General features: G+C 33.1%; 1 protein-coding gene across 2 annotated transcripts in view; it reads right to left on the bottom strand.

Annotated features, from left to right (window-relative positions):
- Positions 1-19,769, bottom strand: part of CSMD1 (CUB and Sushi multiple domains 1) — a 1,072,714-nt gene that overhangs the window by 27,487 nt on the left and 1,025,458 nt on the right. For both annotated transcript variants that reach the window (XM_014869526.2, XM_088162298.1), the window contains exons 55-60: positions 11,068-11,256; positions 9,310-9,483; positions 5,185-5,367; positions 2,705-2,881; positions 1,605-1,784; positions 117-290 (exon numbers count right to left, since the gene is read on the bottom strand). In XM_014869526.2, coding sequence (XP_014725012.1) covers positions 117-290; positions 1,605-1,784; positions 2,705-2,881; positions 5,185-5,367; positions 9,310-9,483; positions 11,068-11,256 — 1,077 coding nt within the window. The remainder of the gene's footprint in view (positions 1-116; positions 291-1,604; positions 1,785-2,704; positions 2,882-5,184; positions 5,368-9,309; positions 9,484-11,067; positions 11,257-19,769) is intronic.

Genomic DNA, 19,769 nt, shown 5'->3' with positions numbered 1-19,769 from the left:
TCATATATTACCCGATGTAGCTGAGTCCTTTTTAAATTGTGATTCTGTGACTGTAGCCCAAGACAACCGATTGTAGCTTTGGTGAAGCCCAACACAAGTGTACCCGGAAAACTTACGCAAACACTGTGGGACGTCTCCCCGCCACACTCCTCGCCCTTCGCAGGACAGAATAGCTGTGTTGGACAGCTGATAGCCTTCTGCACAGCTGTAACTCACACTAGCACCCCAACGATAATCAGAGCCTTCCACTTTCCCATACAGTACTGTTGGAGGGGGGCCACAAGTAATAGCTGTGTCAGAAGAGAAAATTACAATTTCAAGAATTTATAGGGTTTAGGAATATATAATATGACATGCACTCATACATTCGAATCTAAAAAAAGGTATTTCAGGCTATTGTTCCTATAAATAATACCTGTGTTGACAAATCAGCCTGTAATAGACAGAAAACTAATTTAAATACAAAAATAAAGGCTCTAGATTTAGGAAGTCCCTGTGTGCTAGGTTACTAAAAGCCCAAAGAATACAGAGCTGCTTAGTTTTATAATTTCCCTACATATTCATTATCAATTATTTTTGGCAACAGGTTACTAAGCTAGGTAAAAGTTTTCAATAAATATTTTTTTTAATAAATAAGCTTTATGATTCTAAATTTCTAAATGTTTACATTTTCTTCTAAACTAATTTTGCAGCACTATTTAATATGACTGTTCATTCACCTGCTCATGTCCTAAGGCTTTCCACACACAATGGTAATTAACTTTATTGGTAATTAGGGGCTAAGAAATTATTCTGATGTTTTCCACCTTCTCATAAGAGTGCCCAAAATGATGAAATCTGGAATGTCCAAGTTTACATTTCCATATTTCTTTTAACAAATACCACAACCATAAAGTCACTCAGGCAGTGGTTTTCATGACAAAAAATGCAGTCTGCTGAATACATATGCCAATATTTAATTAGTAAGCTAGACTTAGATATCACAGTGAAGTGGTGCTAGGTGAGTTGGTAGCCTAGGCCTTTTATAAGCATAAAATGCCCTCAGCTGTTAAATTTTCTCCCCGGGCTGCTGAAATTGTGTTAACAATTTTCACCAGGCAGCCTTATTTGTCTTTCAGCCTCATCTCCACTGTGACCTCCCTGCTAGCACTTGTAATTAGCTATTTGTGAAGCATATTTTTGGCTGTTTATGATGACTACACTACTGCAACAAGGGAATATTTTACAGAAAGCTTGGTTTGCAGAATCTTGGTTAGAGAATTTTGTCCATCTAATCCAAGAGAAATGGGCCCAAAAGGAAAATGGGTACTTCATTCATATTTTTTTTAAGCAGAGCACTCGGACAATCTCCCTTGCAGATTGATTTGGTTCTACTTTAGTCAATAATGTCACTATTTTGACTGCTATTCTACCACAGCATGTGTGCAAAATAAATATGAATTCTACAGAAATACTCACCTAAGTATTTTAGTTGCATTTGGAACAGTAATTGTTCTAGAGAATATTTTTAATATTCTTTTTAATAAAGAAATAAAGACACTGGTGAGTGAATATCATATATGTGTCAAAACAATAGTTGCAAAATGTTAAATTCAAAAGCTCACCTTTGCAAATTGGTTTACTCTGGTTCCAAGTGCTGTCTTTCACACAACGCATGGTAGATGAACTTGCAGGTTCCATCAGATATCCTGGATTGCACTGATAGCTGACTGTCTTATTAAAGGTAAAATCATTTCCGAACTGAATGCCATTTGCTAATGCACCTGGATCTCCACAGTTAATCACTAGTGAAGAAAAGAAATAAGGAATTTTTTTTAATAAACATATAACCATGCATACCTAGTGTCTTTTCTTTTAGTTTGCAATATAAGAAAAATGTTTTTTCTTTCAAGAAAAGTTATCTTTCTGAGGCATTTCAATAGGATGGACCAAATATTCTTTTCCTTTAACAGAGTAGCCTCATCTGGCATGCTCTACAGCTACTGCAGACTGTTGCTGTTAGTTTCAACAGGACATTTTCTACCTTCATACTGAGATCTTTGTCACAACAAACCTGAAGTTGATGGTGCAATGCAATTCCAGCAGAGTTATGAAATGTCTCTTTTTTTCCTCTTTTTAATATTTCTTTTCATTTGTGTTTGTGGGAATATAAAAGCATTGATGTACTGTGAGTCTGGCCTTGTCAGTCAGGCCACTAGCCCTGCTTGCCTTGTGAGCACTCCTCTGATCCCTGGTCACCTTCCCTGATGGAATAGCCCAGTCATGCTGCTCCTTTATTCTTGGTCCTTAGCAGAATGGTGATCGATCAATTCTGACTATTCTGATTATTTTAAACTACCTGAACTTAGTCCTCTAAGCATAAGCCACAAGGAAAAAAAAAAAGGAAAAAATGCTAAAGGAAACTCTAAAGGAACAGCTAAATATAACGTTATTCTAAAAAATATTAATATCCTCAAATTGACATTTCTGAGGTCAACAAATACAATAAAGTTACCTATGTAGCCATCTTAAGAAGATAGCTCTGGAAGCATCAAGCATGTATTATAAGAGCATGTACATTTAGATACATAAAAGTATTCACATTATACAAGACAGGTGAATGTTGAAAAATGTGTTATTTTTTTCTATCAAAAGATAATTTCCAGTAGGAAGGCTGGATGACTTAGTACATTAAAACCTTAGTGGTAGAAAATTTCTTTCTGACCTGTGCAGTCTGGAGCAGTGCCAGTCCATGTCCCATTAGCAGTACAATGTCTGGTAGTTAGCCCTGAAGTTTTGTAACCTTCCCAGCAGGCATAAATGACTGAGCTGGAGAATAATATTCCATCAGTGTATATTATCATACCATTGGCTGGCGTGCCAGGGTTCCCACAAGATACAGCTGCAAAGAAAAGATTAAAAAAAGTATTTCAATGACAGGTGACTAACTGGGATGAAAAAAAGGGAAAAGAGCAACTAGGTTAATAGTTCGTCTTTTAAAGCACCTATAGCAAGTTTTACTGAGAAAATATGTAGTAGGTATATTCTTGAATTAACATTTTATTTCTTTTTGTTAATACTGTTACTTGCATTTGTTTTTTCTTCTTTTTTTTTTTTTTTTTTTCAATTTCTGATTCAGATAGTTTGCCCTTTTTTGTTCTACTCTACCCAATACAGTAACTGGAGCAAATAAAGCTCATTCAGGACATTCTGACAGACCTGTACCTCTGTTTTGCCTTTTGGCACATTTTTCTCTCCTCTTCCTGTCTTCTGGTATCTCCTTTTTCAATTGTAAAAATGCATAAATACTAAACTGTGACCTTGTTAATTTATTTTTTTAATCAAGAAAAGAAAAGACATTCTGTATTTGCCTCCATATCTGTTGGGTATTTATATCAATCTTTTAAAGCATTAATTATGCTTCAGCTTCATATGTCTGAGATTTGACAGCAGCTTACCTTGATTACTTTGATTAAATGTTGGGGTTTTTTGGAAGGTGAGTTGGTTTTTTTTTCCCAGTGGACCAACCAATCATCAAAATAATTTGGGGTTTTGTTTTAAATTTTCCTAACAACTTTTCTAGCAACTCCAGTCTTTTGAGACCCCCACCTAGAGCATTATGTCCACCTCTGGGATCCTCAGCAGAAGAAAGATTTGGATGTATGTGCACCTGCTGGATGGCCCCCAACATGATAGTTATAATCTAGTAATTAAAATACAACATTGTTAGGTTTTATGATTAAAACAAACACAATTTGCCAATTAAAAATTAGACTGCCATTTATGTTTGGAATAATACCTCAATGTCTTTTTAAAAATCATTTTTTATCACTTTTTAAGTTTAAAAGTTTGAAATAATAAAGAGAAAAATTCAACAGGTTGGAACTTGAACTTGCAGGAATTAATAGGTATTCTCCTCCTATCCCCATCCTGTCTTAGATTAAATAAGAAATAATTGAAGAACTATAGAAGAATAGAAAAAAAAAAGAGGCTCTTTTCTTGATTTTCTTTTTTTTTTTTCTGAAAAGGGGAGGTTGAAGCAAACACTATGATGAAAGGGGGCAACATTTAAAACACTAATAATTGCCACTGACTTCTGCTGTCCTACTTAATGTCTTCATGTAAGGGAAGTAGAAAGGATACTGTAAAACTTCCATTTACTGCTGAAAGTACTGATTCAAATACTGATCCTGTGTCCACTGCCATTTTTATGCAGTTATGATATCTGCACTGACAGCATTAGTCTGTGCTGAAGAATACTGCAAAAGAACAGCTTTACTCAGAATAAAATGTGTAGGTGAAAAAAAAAAATGTTACAAATATTCTATTCTATCTTCTATTTTATCATTTAATTTAGGAGACAACAGATACTACAGAATCCATCAACTCTGATGAATTAGATAAAGAAATTTTTCAAACATTCTAGGAAAATGAGAAGTCATAAAACTGAATTTAAAGTTCTTTATTACTGCTTTCCAATTTCAGCTGGACCAAAAAAAAGTAAAAATTCTTGTTTTGTTTTTTAATCTATTTTAAAATGCAGTTTTCAGAAATAGTCTCTGTTGTATTTTTTCTGAAAGAGACAGCATAAAAATATCTCATTAGAAATTAGTCTAACTTCTGTGGAGTAATATGTATTGATTTATTAATTTATATATATTAGTATTAAAAAATCGTTAATAATTATTATTTATTATTGTTAATTCTATATATTATTAATCATTATTTAATAGTGATTATTATTTATTACTAAAATGTATTATTGTATTATATTATACTTAATTTATATATTAATTTATGCCACTTTATCATTTATTCAGTCCTTTATGCACAGATATTCCATAGAAAGAGAAGATGAAAGTATTTTCTTGTTACAAAACATGACAGATTTATTTATCACTCCATTTTCATACCTTCAACTAAAAGCATTTGTTTAGTCTTACATTTACTTCAGGTATCTATTATTTATTTTCTGGCTAATTACTTTTTAACTAAAATTATTTTCTCAAAAACTTATTATAAATATATATTGCAAAACTTTTGCCGTTCGGATTTGAGTTTTCAAGTAAAACATGAACTGCTTGTAAACTTTCTGCAGAATGTTATGACATCATATTTCAGCCTAACAAAGTTTTTCAGTCAAAGAATAAAACCTCCTTAGGAAGTGTGTGAGTAGTGCCAAAATGCCAATGTATCAGTGCCTACCTTCACACACGGGCTGTGTACCTGACCAGGAGCCATTGGACAAGCACGTTCTCTCTGCAGACCCTCGCAGCTGATAACCCATTTCACAGGAGAAACGTAGCAGACTTTTTGTTTTGAACTCATCTCCTAGTCTAGACCCGTGAGCTGGTACTCCTGGATCATCACAAAAACCAGGATTATTTCCTGCAAAACACAACAGAGCGCAACTATTGGCAGGGACATTATGTGCAAATGTGGCAGCAGTGAAACTAATCTTTTGGGAATAGTGCCACTGCATTGTTTCTATTATAATCAATTCCTTTTCTTCAGTGTTATGGTGTGAAACTAAAGTCAAAGATGAAAATATACAGACCAATATGAAATGAAAATATACAGACCAATATGAAATGAAAATCTCAGACCAATACAGGCCTAAACCCAGAATGAGATAAAAATAAAGGCTAAAAGATAATTGAGAACACAGGAAGCACCCCTGTCACTTTTTATCAGTTCAACAAATCTGTTGCTTTTTATTTTCTACACCTTGTGTTCTATTGTTTAACTTGTAGTGATATTGTCTAATAACAAAAATTAAATACAGCAAGAATGATGAGAACCATATTCAAATTTGTAGGAAATGTATTTGAAATACATGTATCTACAGAAAATCTCCTGCCCATCTGTGTCTGTCAAGGATGAAAATATCTCATAATTATCATTATCTTCTAAATTTCTGTGAAAATAATGTTACAAATTTAGAAGAGAAATATGTATTGCAAGAGAGAGCTCTCAAAGATGTCCTAAGTCAGCTGAATCAGTCAAGTGCTTTATCACATAAAGTGGCTGTTACAGAAGATACTGTACAAGATGGTTAAGGAAGCATGGTCTCAGTATCAACAATTAATTATAAATTTTGGTATAAAATTGTATATCTCCTAAATCCTTTGGTGTCTACCTTTCAGTTAACAGCAATATTATCCTTTGTTCTCCACTTTTGAACTAAGTGTCTAAACTCAAATTCTATTGAAATTATAGGTTTTGATTTTGGGCTTTGATTTTATTTATGTTTTTTTTTTTTTTTTCAAAATATGTGTAAATACTTTAATATTTTGAAGTCTATGTATTCTTAAATGGGTTTTTCTTCATAGACATCCCTCTTATACAAAAGAGAAAATCCAAAACAAAGAAAAACAATACCAAATTTCTGAGAAAAACAGTTAATCTAGAAATTAAAATTTTCTTATGTCAGAAAGAATGAATAAGTGTGTGTCATAGTGTTTTAATTATAGCAAGTATGAGTGGATACAATCATGATTTCATATAAAAGGAGGCTGAGACAGTTCCTGAATTCAAGACCAACTTGTGGGCTTTGATTGTGTTTACTTTGTTTAGTACTAGGCTCTTCTAGAATAGATTGCTCTTGTCACCCTGCCCTACATCATTTGGACATAGATTTCCTGGTGTAAATACATGCCTGTAAACAGTGTGAGTGTCTTAAGTCAGCTGGTGCATTCTGTCTCTCTATGAACAGTAAAACTCACTCTTTAAAACACAGTGGCTGCCTCCAGACTGACTTGAGAATGATCTCCAGCACACACAAACTTGCAAAGTATTTGTGTGTTTGATGGACTGCCAGGTGTGATGGGTAAGAATTAATCTGGGGCAATTCAAATAATGGTCTCAGGGATCAAGAACTGTCACCCATGACCTATGCCCTGGCACTGCTACAGCAAAAGTCCAGATGTGACCTCTGGATTCTATCTGCTTCCACTTACTCTATGACATAACTATTTCACAGACATTTCTGTCTGCTTAAAATGTGTGAAATAACATGAGGACTGTGATTCAGGCTCCCACTGTGGCATGTTCGTGGCATGAAACAGATATATCACATACACTGTGGCTTGTGAATGCAAAGGGACTTTTCAGGGCAGAATGATCTATGATTCTAAAAATTGATGATGTCTCAGTTGCTTTGGGATTTTGCTGAGGGAATTATTCCAGATGAATGACTGGACATTTATTTCTTTTCTTGGACATACCTAGTTTTGACTTTGAGAAAATTTGAACTGGGACCATGAAATGTTATAGTCAAAGAGTATAGACAAAGGCAGTTACAGTAATATGAAGGTCTAGACCTCTTTTTATGTAGCAATGTAGAAGACTCGATATCCATCATTGAAAAATAAGTGTGTTATTTTAAACAAAAATGTCAATTATTGCGTAATTCATAAGATACAAAAGTCTAACATTGTGACAGGTCCATAGTGACAACAAACCCTGAGATCACATTTATAATATCATAGAACCATCAGGCATTCAAAAATATATTAATATATAATAAAGAAATTAATCCCATTCTGAAAGAGACCAGAGGTTTTAAACATTATATTTGGACTGTTTTTCATATCCCCAAAGTATAAAACCAATTAGAGTTCTCAGTCATCCTGGGCACAATCATTCTTTCACTGACATTATGACAACAAATTATTCATATTGGATTTTGATGGATTAATCTCCTGAATGTCTAACTTGAAAAGTGTAGTTTGTTTTACAATTCCAAATACCTTAGAGAAACGAGACATCTTTTTAGGGTTTTCTCTGGCTTTTTTTTGGGGGGAGCAAACTTTTCTTTGGTTTTTTTTTTTTTTTTACATTGAGCCAACAGAGACAGATTTTCATTTTCCTAGAGAATCATCTTGCTCTCAAGATGGTGAGCCATTGTGTTCAAAGTTAGAAAATTGAATTCTGTATAAGTGACAATATTTTAGTTACACTAGACATATTTTCCCCACCATAAGATATGAGTACAGGGCTGTTTCATGCTTTCAAAATCTATGAGTCTATAAAACTACTGTCATATTCATGACTGAAGATATCTGAAGAGTCTCAATTATTAGCAATTAAACATGAGATTTTTTCCTTGTGGTGAGAATTGCTGGATGACAGCACTAGACTGTTAGCCGACTATTCAATCTTGATGCAATTTCAGATCTGGGATATTATGCTGGATAAAAAGGTGAAAGTGACATAAATGTGAGCTTAAGATAAGCAAGAAAAGATTTCTTGTTGTGCAGTGATGCCTTGCAGATCTAGGCATAGACATCATGATGGCAGTGAGATTTGGTAGTGTGAGAAGAATCTAAACTATTTCCTCCTTGAGCAGTAGAACAGAAAAGAAACAGTAGTGATTCAAATTCACTGCCTTTGCTCAGTATTTCAAATTCTGCTCAGCATCCTTGCAGAATTATCTATGCAGATAATGGACAGTTTACAATGAACATTTATTCAGAGCCTTTTCAAAGTACTGAAAATAATTCAAAATACCTTTTACCTATTTAAATTAGGTCAAATATGAATTGAACCACACTGAATCACATCAGCCCAACAGTGGGCATGTCCAATAGTTCAAGGGAAGTTATAAGATTGTATAATGGGTAATTATGAACAATTTCTCACTAGGAAATTTTCTTCTTAAACCATTCGGGTATTTGATTTTTATATACCAAAGTGGATATACCTGTTTCCCTTACAAAAGCTATTAATATGCTGTGGGTGTCCTTAGCAGGAATCCTCGCCTGAACTCGTCAACAAAACTGTGTGATGTTTTATGGCTTCTTCTACATTTGCATAGTCTAGGGGAGAATAAATTGTTCCTGTACTTCCTGACAGCACCAAGAACATGTCAGACATTTATGATGTTTGAACATTGTGACAATAACAAAGTAAATTTCTGCAAGAGAAAAGAGGAGCAAAATGTACAAAGTTTACCTTAATACATTCGCTGTGGAGTTTCTTAATAAAAAATTTCTGATATAACAACCTTTGTTTATACAAAACAGTTTTCATAAGAATATGATGTAACACATGTATTCTTTTTAAGCAAAATTTTACCAGGTTTGAAACACTGTTTTACTGTATCTACTGTACACTGCAGTATACAACTAGAGCATCTGGCTGAGGAGTGAAGTTGTGAAGTAATGACAAAGAGAATGAGATGATTATGAGAATATTTCAGGAGTGGCTACTGGTGACATTAAAATATAACTGGAAAATAAACACAACAAATATTTCGCTAAAAAAAAATGTGAGATTAGCCTTACTCATATGACAAGGTGACATTCAGATAATGGCTGGTTCAAGTACCTGTACAGTGAGGGAGAGTCCCACTCCAGTGGCTATCTTCTTGGCACTCCCTCGTAGAATTTCCTATGAGCCTTCGACCCGCTGTGCAAGAATAGCGAATTATGGAGCCGTATGTAAATTTGTCTCCCGAAAGAATTGCGTTTGCAGGTACCCCAGGATGTCCACAAGAAATGGCTAACAAAGGAAGGAACAAAATATTATGAGATATTTTCATAGCACAGAAAAACTCTCTTATAACCTTTAAATACAAGGCTGGTTCCACACACTGTATAAGTCTGTCTGGATTTCAACTCTTACATAGCTTCGGTTTTCTTGTTGCTATAGATGACTTATTGGTCATTTGTGAGATTAAACACAAAACTATATAAAAAAACTAGCCTGTCCAGTTTAGCCTTTCTCTAAAAATAAACAGATTTCTTTCCTCATTCATTTCTGTCATGATCCTTCCCTACAAATAGTGTACCTCATTTTGGTCAGCCATAAGAAGGAATATATTAAATAAGGCTATTGCTGTAATGTGCCTATATATTGCAGATATGATAATGCAAGCAGCTTTATCGTATCTACAACTAGGTGCAGTTTAAGCAGCATACTGAAATAAAATATTTATTCTGTAATGATATTACAGAATAATATCTGATGAGCTAGAGTGAACAAGAGGAAAATGGATTACTGACCATTTTTATAATTTTGAATCATACTTATTTTTCTAAGATATAAGAAGTAAGGAACATTTTTGCACCAGTAAATATTCTTGCCAAACTAAAAAAACAACAAACAAACCAGCTATTTTTTATTTAAAGTGGCATATTTTCCCAAATTATTTCACTACTGAAATGTGAATAAATCAACTTTTTCATGTTATAGCTCTTATTAACAGACACTGAAAGCATAGATTGTTGTGAAAAAAAACAAAGCAAAACTGCTTGGGTCATGTGAATATTAGATACAAAGCAGCATGAAAAACATAATAAAGAAATAAATCCACTAACCTAATGACATTTATTGCTCTGGTATATATGTGTAAAACCATGAAATTAATAATTTTTAGTAAAGAATTTCAATTCTGTAAAGCAAAAACTTTTAAAACACCTGATGTGTTTAAAATTAATATATACTTTAATTTCATTTATTACTTCTTATAAATGCCTTTCAAATCAGAAATCATATCAGCAAATTAATAGTGATCAGAGAAGGAAACTATCTCAATGGAAATTAAACTCAGGCAAACTGTTATTTTGTAAAGATATGAAGCTTACTGACCTTAGGAAACACCAAAAGATTTCCTCCCTCTCTGAGGAGAAAGTGATGGAGGAAATATGAAATGATGCTATGAAAATACCCTCTTGAGCAAAATTTATCTGCATATTTCACAGATTTGTTCTCATACATACACTACAATGAGTACGAAAATATAAATATCTGATATAGGCATTAAGAGTATTAGACTATCATTTTAAATTATAGCAAATAATAATAATTTTAGATTTCCCTAGCTGTTTTCAGATACCTTAACAATTCACCGATAGGGGCAATTAATCTTTACTTTCTGGCATTTGAAATAATAGTTCCGCAGTTCCCTGGAAACACATTTTTAATAATGGTAAGTTGCACGATATTTTGTCTTAATGTTCTCTTACTGAGATGTACAATTTGCAATTTATTGATCTTAAAGTCCACTTTTCTTCCTTAATAAATGGCTACACTTCTTTTTCCTGCCATAATTTTAAATCATGCACCCTGCTAATGGATACTTACACAGACACTTTGGTAATGATCTATCCCATAGCCCATTCGCCTTACAGGTCAGAGCAGATGAGCCCAAGAGATAAAAGCCCTTCTTGCAGTGGTATGCCACGCTTGTTCCGTATTTGAAACTTTCCGGATAATTCTGCTGTCCATGGCGAATTGCATTCTCCACAAAGCCAGGATCAGAACAGTTCACCACTGCAAGACAAACAGAATTCATTGCTGATGTGTAACAGCAATATCATAAGTGCAGCAATGATTTTCATTACTTCACTAACAGCTTGTGACTGTGGCTCATCTACGATTCCTTTGTGGGTTTTATTTGACTTAAATATCAGAAATATTGACTCCTAAGTAAGATTCTAGATCTTTTTGCTTTGCAAATAATAATGCAATTTTACTCTGGTTATTTTAATAATCTTGGACAAGATACATAATATCAAGTATACAAGTGGTTCAAAGATGAAAGAGAAATTAGAGGAATTTTTTATAATTCCCTTGATAGGCTTAGTTTGCTCTTCTACATGATTTTTATATGAAGGAACAGTATATAGTTTAAATAACACTTTGACATTTTCTTTTTTTCAATTTCCTCTAATGAGAAAAATTGCTTCAGATATTAAGTACATTTAACATGTAAAACAGGAAAAGGAAGACAGTGAAAAAACAAATACTTGATAGGGAAGCAGGAGGGAGGGTAAGCACCAAAAGCATGAAGTAATTTTTTCAGATGGCCATTAAAACCCAAAAAAATTATGTTGTTTTTTTTCATAGTTGTTTAGTTTTTATATAAAGTATAGCTGCCCTCCCCATTTCTTCATTTTATACTCTGCAGTGACAGCAGGATCATAGAATCATTTAACAGCTTGGGTTAGAAGAGACCTTTTCAAACACCAATTTTGCTGTCTGTTAATCTGAAAACTATATTAAAAGTTACAAACACCTACTCCACTCCTTCCCTGTCTTCATTCTAAAGATAACAGTATAAATAAACTAAAAAAAAAAAAAAAATACTTAAAATATTATTAGTATCATAAATTGAAGCTCATCAAAGAACCACAGGAATCCACCTTTCTAACATGTCATCTAGTTCAAATGAATTTTCATGAAAAAGAAATCAATGGAGAAGAATATAGATAAGATTATCATTTTAGATATCTTACCTCGAGCAAGATATACATAGTCCCTAATGGACTGTTTTTTACTCCTGAATAACATTTACTCAAAAGCTTAAGTTTTATCACATATAAAATTTAAATGTGCTGACTAGATAATACACTAGAAAAAGGCAGCTTGTGCAAATACTTATTCATTGAAGGGATATTTCATTCAATCAGCTAAAAAGTAGCAGGATTTTAGAAAAATTCTAACACCCTAATATTTAATCCAGTGGTAGTTTATTAAAAAAATTAAATTAATCCAGTTGTAATTTATTTATCCTTATCTTTTAAAGCCATGCTCTTAGAATTAAAAATATTCATAATTTCAACCTCACAATTCCAAACAAACATATACCTAAGAATAAAGAATAAATAATGAATCTGAAGTTTTCCTTAATAAAAATTATTTTAGAAGTAATATTTGGGGAAAATAACTCTTTTTGGCATAAAGAATCCCGTTTTTCATGTACCAATTGTTATTAAAAACAGTGACAATGCAATTACACAGAAAAGTCAAATATATTTTTAAAAATAAGGTATTACAATGATGTACACAAAGCATTAGAAGGGTATTATGCAGATGATTATGTTCAATGAGACATCTTTTTTTTGTTCCTGAGTAGTAATAAAACTTTAGTCTTCTAATTGAAGCTATTACTATTTGTTTTATGGTGAATATTATGAAATAATTCACCAAAGAAACTACATTCAGCGTAAATTATAATAGTTTATATTTCATACTAACAACTTTTATTTGAACATAGTATTATAATCATAACATTTTATACAGAAATTAGATATATGCAGGTTAAATAAATATATGTTTACATGAGATTTCATTGACAGAAACAAATATCTCTTTAGCTCTTGGCTTTTCTTTCTGTCCCATAAGGCAGGGAAAAATATCAAGTCTTAATATCTCACTGCTCTTTGAAAGCTGTAAAAAATTTGGATGTGGAAGTCTGTGTCTCTGTACTTGCTTTGAAGAACTCCAAAAATTCTTTTTTCTGGGGATCTCTATTTAAGAGTATTATCAAGAGAAAATGTTTTTTTCTTTTACATGACACATTCTTTGTTCCTGCTTTTTCTCCATGGTTACTCATTTTTGTCAGCTAAGTCTAATTCTTGCACTGCCAATATAACTATCATTGTAGAACAGGGACACGTGAGTCCGTGAAATGTGCAGTCCACTGACAGGATGCTTTACCAAAACATTAAGCTAGATCTGAAGGACCTCATATGTCTGTACTCACAGTGCAATCCTTTCTTACAGAAACTAGCACAGTTCCCAGAAGCAACACATGCTGCATTCTAATTAACCCTGTTTCCTAGGCAATTAGATGTGGTGTAGTGCTGGGTAGATGCTGCTGCAAAGTTTCTCCTTTTGGAACTAGCCTGCATCCTCTGCAGTTACAAGTTTCCTTGTACAAACACATCTTTAAACTTAATTTTCCCACATAAATCTATACATGTTCCTAAACATTTAAATACACATCTATATATATCAATGTGAATTAAAGATAGCCAGCACTTGTTTTCTGGCATGAGGCCAGTGGATGGTGGCTCAGTCTATTCATTGTGTGCTGCTACCCTCCATAACAGGCTGAGTTTCTCTGAACTGCTCATGAAGAATTATCCTCCTGTCCATACTACCCCTGAGCCATGCTCCAAACGATTCCTGTGAATGTGCCACTTGGTTCAAATGAAAAACCATCTAAATAAGTAGAAGCAATTCAGCTCCTATGTTTAGTTATAGCTGTTTAATTTTAAAATGCAGATAAATTTAATTTCAAACATAGAAGTGAATATTTTGAAATCTTTCTATTTAGCTAAAACTATTTTTTATGGCAATTTGATTCCCAACCTCACAATACCACTATTGTGATCCATCATATCAAAAAAATGAAGTCCAGGGTTGCATGGAATATTTATACTGGTAGGGAACAGAATATGTCTTCTTGAGACCTAGGTCAACATTCTAATCAGTACACCATTTTTCAGTGGAATGGTGTATCAAAAACTGTGGCAAAATAACACTTTTCCATTCCACTGAAAGCTACCTGTTTTAGGAATTACACCTTCAAGAGTAGCTCTTCCCTTAAATGATAAAAATAAAAAAAGATGGAATTGTGATTTATGGCTGTAACAAGATATGTAAAATCCTGTGGAAAGATAATAATTACATTCCTCTGCCAATAGTCTAAAGGTGAATTAATGTTAGTTTAATATCAATCATATTTAAAATTTTTCTCTATTAGAAATTTAATACAAATAGGTACAAATACGACTCCTTGCTTTACTCACAGAGATCCACAGTACAGATGTATGTTTAGTAGCCTGCATTTAATATCATCCAAATTTGTTTTAGCTCAGGAACATAGCACTAGAAACTGGGCATACACAGCTTAAACAGGACATACATTTTTACAGTAAAATTTCATTAATGAATACACAAAATTAGTGGAAGTTTGCATGAGGACACATACTATTGAATTTTTCCCAAGCTATAGGACAAGATTCATACTGTTTATCAGATTAAGTTTCTTATGTTGCCAAAAGAATCTTCCTCCATGGAAACTATATTTTTAGTTTACTTTCTGGTAGGGTTTTTTGGGTGGTTTTTTTTGGTGGTTGTTTGGGTTTTGGGTTTGTTTGTTTTGGGGTTTTGTTTGTTTATTTTGTTTGAGTTTGTGTTTTGTTGTTGTTATTGTTGTTTTGTCTGAGAATAATGTTGCAGATGCTTTGGTATTCTCTTTCATGGAATGGGGATGACAATAGAGCTCTACCGGCACAAACCTTTAAAGAAAGTGCCTTGCAGAGCAAAAATGTAGACAGCTTCTCATGGCATCATAGACTATCAGTCACATAGAAATCTCATTTGGGAGTTGTAGGAACTCCATAATATCAGAAAGTTCTATTTTTTAAACTATAATATTGAATGCCTATTTTATTTCTAGATCAAAGTGATAAACAGTGAAGTATTTTACAGAAAAAAATTATGTGAAGGAAAAAGCAGCAAAATAAACAGTAAAATCCATTTTAGAATTTATTCAAAATAAAAACCAAAAAGCGTTTTATTTTTCACTGCAATTTAGAGAAAATCATTGCTATTGAACTCAAATATGAGCTACATTAGTTGAAAAAGAACATTGAAAGTAATCGTTCAAATTATTTAAATTTTAATGCCAAAATAGTATTAGAAACAAAAGAAAAATCTGATGCATGTTGCAAAATTCTCACATTTATTGAAGGTTTTGTAGATTCATTAATACAATTATTTTTAAATATTCTTCTCATCCTATGGATCACTCAATTATTTCCCTAGGTTTAATTTTTAACCAGCATTCACAAGAGCTGTCCCTCTTTTTTAATGAAGTTGAGATTATTAACATAAAACACAATCAAATATAACTGCTTAAAATTAAATCTTTGGTTTAACGGGTAATCATGCCATCATTCACTTATGAAAGTCAGTATTAGAAGTTAAAAGGAACTTTGTTTCATGAAGATATGCTGGCCCATAGCTACACCAAAGAAATTCTAACTGAACTATTTTTCAAGTCCACAAGGAGAAAAGGTAAAGTTAATTCTCTATGCAAACCAGAAATATGGATTTTTCAAGGAATATATTGCAGTCCCAAAGCATCAATTTTCCTGTGTGATACAGTTTTCACTCCAGTTACCAGTAGTATCTGTTTAGACAGCTCAGTGATGAATGAAATACAAAACAGTCACCAAATGCATAATTTAAGCATGTGCTCTGCAAACAAAATTCTTGCATCATATATGAAGTCTTATCAAATTATTATGCAAGAGAATACAAGCCTTAAAGTTAAAAAGTAACCATAATTATGCCTGCAGTGCCACTCAAGATCAGCTATCAGTTTTTAAATATATACACAAGTATGCTGTTGCTAAGAAGGGCTGCAGTAAGGAGTACTTTAGAAAAGAATTTGAGTTGGCTGGCATACAGAACTAAGGCAGTATTTTCCCCAATTGCCTTTCACCCTGGGGATTCAATAGTAAATCACAGTGAGAGCAGACGGAGATTGCTTTCTCTCAATGACACCTGTCAAGAGTTGCATGGGAAATGAATTCTGTCAGTCTTGGTTTAGTCTTCTGAGAAAAGCTGGAGAATACTCCAAGTCTGCCCTGATAATTTTGGAACCTCACACTGAGTAGATTCAAACCCTTGAGGACAAAGAAGTTAAAAGACCATGTCAGAGTCCTCTAGGGCAGCTTTCTGTTAAAAAGTTGAATGACCACCGAAAGGTACATAATTCACAGTATTTCATTTCTTGTTCTCACTCTCTTTTTTTCTCCTTGACAGAAATAATCTTAAGCCACTTTTATAAACTTTCACATCTGATCAATAGTATTTTTAAACATTTTTTATGCAAAAAGTATTGCATTAATGTTGGCATCCAGAATATGTTTACTTCTCATATTTTGCCAGGTATTATAAAAGCAAATTGACCATAAAGATAAAGTATTTGCCTGTTATTTTTCTCCTGTGTTCCCTGCATGCAAAATTCATTTTTGGGTATCAATGTACAAGTAATATTAACACAATAGCTTTTGTCAGACTAGTACAAACTCTGCAATCATCATTTAAAGTTTTTTTCTTCAGCTTCTTTTTTAATCTGAGCATTGTTTTTCACCTGGATGGGGAACTTTTCAGATGCCTCAAAAGATGTTTCTACTATCTTTTGAAGTGTCTTTGCCTGATCTCCAGGCTGGTTTCACTCCAGGGAGTGGCATCTCTGCCAGATCAGGTAAATATCTGACATTGTATGGTATCTCCCATGGCACCTCACTTCCTTATTTAGGAAACTTACTCAAGAGCAAGTTATCCTTCTGAAGAATATCAGCATGCTATCAATATAAACAGATTAGGTCTATCTGACATTTAAGTATAAATAAGTCACAACAAAGGCCTCTGACTTTGGAAAAAACTAAGGTGAACAAAATGTATTTCTCAGCTTATACAAATCCTTATACAAATCCAGAGCTACTTTATCTTTGGATGAGAAGAATTGGTCACCAATCTCAATCTCTCCCACCTTTCTATCAGCTGCCATCAAAAAGGTTTTCTTGTCAGTGAATGAGTGGAACATATTGCCACTAGTTCAAATGACATAGCTGCTAAAGAGAACATGATAAAATTAGCAATTCTTTGTAGATATCAGATTCCTGATAAGCCATAAAAGCCTAATTAAACTTTTCAAGAATCTATGAGCAATGAGAAAAAAAAATAAAAAAAAAATATAACCTTTCCAGTTTGAAATTCAGCACAAATGCAGTATAAATAGAGACCTGAATTCTTTATTACTAACAAATAGCCTGGACTTACTGATACAGACTGGAAAATGTGTGCTAACTCAAACCTCTGCAACTTTGCCAAATGGATCTTCCCATTAGAATGTCTCTGGTCTTAAGAAACATATTTCTACAGGAGAAAAGCTCTAAATTTCATTTATAACAAGATAAAAGGAATTCTGAAGGAAACACTAGCAAAGGATATCTACTTTTCCTGGTACAGACTATGAATATAAGTCTGCCTTAATATAGGCAGAAAGTGTGGTGTTTTAATACAGCAGTTCTTGCTTCAAGAATGATATATGGGAAAATGACTTGCAGTGCAGTCAGGAGTTCAGAGCCCTGATGAGACCATCTGATTCAGTTCTCATTTTGGTGGTTAGGAGTTATTATGAAAAGTAGAAAGCATGGAGATTGGCTTTCTGTGCTTCCAGAGACTAAATGGAAACTGGTTCCAAAATGCTAATGAAAAAAAGTCCAGTGAACATACTTGGCTTAGGATTTAATAGAGTCATAACTACTTCTGGGGTAGCACATCCAGGTTACACCAACTTCTACTCAGGCAGGTTTGCAGCAGAGATGTGGGTATTGCAATTTTTTGATGCCATTTGGTTCCAGTTTAAAGGCAAGCAAACCAACTACTTGACCTGTTCTTTATCAAATAAATAAAAATAAAAATAGAGTACATGTGGAGAATTATAAATGATTAATTTAAAATCATGCTTCAGAGACCCTCACATTCCAGAAAAGGTCATCGCCAATCTTTAGAAAATACAAAATACACTGAAAGGATTAAATATAAATTTTTAAACGGATATCAATGTTTAAATAATTCAGAAAATGTGGGGTTTCTATCTCACAAAGTACCTGAACATCACAACATGCCATTTTTTTACTTGTGACAGAAACAGTGGGAACATGATTTTCCCAAGGCATGGATATTCTAAGAATTACATTACCTCAGAACACAGGTCCAAATAAAATACTAAAAAATATGTAGATTTTAAAAGATAAAAGGTTTTACTTGCTGAACCAAAACAGTTAACCAGAACAGACAAAAGCATTCTGGAGAAGGGGGAAATATAATTGCAAAGCAATTCAGTGCTTGCAGTGCACTTAGAATATATGAACATATTAAATTTTTTTTTTCATACAAGTTTTCATCATACAGCTCTTAAATAGCAAATATAATCTTTTTTTTTTTCATTACTATTTTCTTAGTCAAAAACCCCCATTTAATTTCCTCTAAATTTTCTGTCACTGATTACACAGTTCACCTGCTATTGACACAACAGACAGAAGCAATGTATCATTACGAAAGGGTGCCTAAGAACTGTCCCAGCTTTATTTTCCAAATATATCAAGGTTTCCTATGCCTACATAACAGCTCAGTTTCAATATAAAATAAAATAAAATAAAATAAATAAAATAAATAAAATAAAATAAAATAAAATAAAATAAAATAAAATAAAATAAAACAAACTTCTGCAATAGCTTCAAGCAGCAATCTTCAATTTGTAGCACTTCCTGTACAGTGTCAGCCAACTGAAGCCAAGTTCATTATTGACTCAGGTGAACTCAACCGAGGTTTGAAAGAAAGGTCATATGTAAATCTCTGTTGAATTAAATGATACATGTTTGCCAGAAATCAATCCTTTCCCAGCAGGATATTTAAAGAGCTAGAAGATTTACTTTCTGTGTAAACAAATTCATATTTCATTGCTAACAATGAACTTTAAAAGAAATGTTTTTCACAATTAAATAAAAGATAATTTTAGAAGTAAAGACTTATGCCAGAAAAAAAAGCTATTATTTGCTTTAGGTATGTTCTAATCAATTCATTTACGCGAAATTTGACATAGAAATATAGTTGGTGTGTATGTATAGTCGTTAGTCATAAACTGTATAGAAGAATACTTGAACTTGGAAGTGATAACTAAGTTTGCCCAGGGCTTTGTCCAGTTAATTTGAATAGCTGTAAGAATGGAAAATCTACAATATCTCTGGGAAATTTATTCATGTGTTTTACCATCCTCACATCTAAAAAGCTTTTCCTTATGTTTGATTTTGCACCCTTTGCATCATGAACTTTCAGTGAGCACCACTGAGAAGTCTGGCCCTCTCTTTTCTCACTGTCCCTTAGATAACTATAGATGATAAGCAACATTCCCCTGAGCCTTCTCCCCTAAGCTGAACAACCTCAACTCTCAGTCTCTCTTCAAATCAGAGGTA

This window comes from Sturnus vulgaris, chromosome 3 (genome assembly GCF_052056855.1).
Source record: "Sturnus vulgaris isolate bStuVul1 chromosome 3, bStuVul1.hap1, whole genome shotgun sequence".
In the NCBI taxonomy this organism is placed as follows: Eukaryota; Metazoa; Chordata; class Aves; order Passeriformes; family Sturnidae; genus Sturnus; species Sturnus vulgaris.
This window is presented reverse-complemented; position numbering and strand designations above follow the sequence as displayed.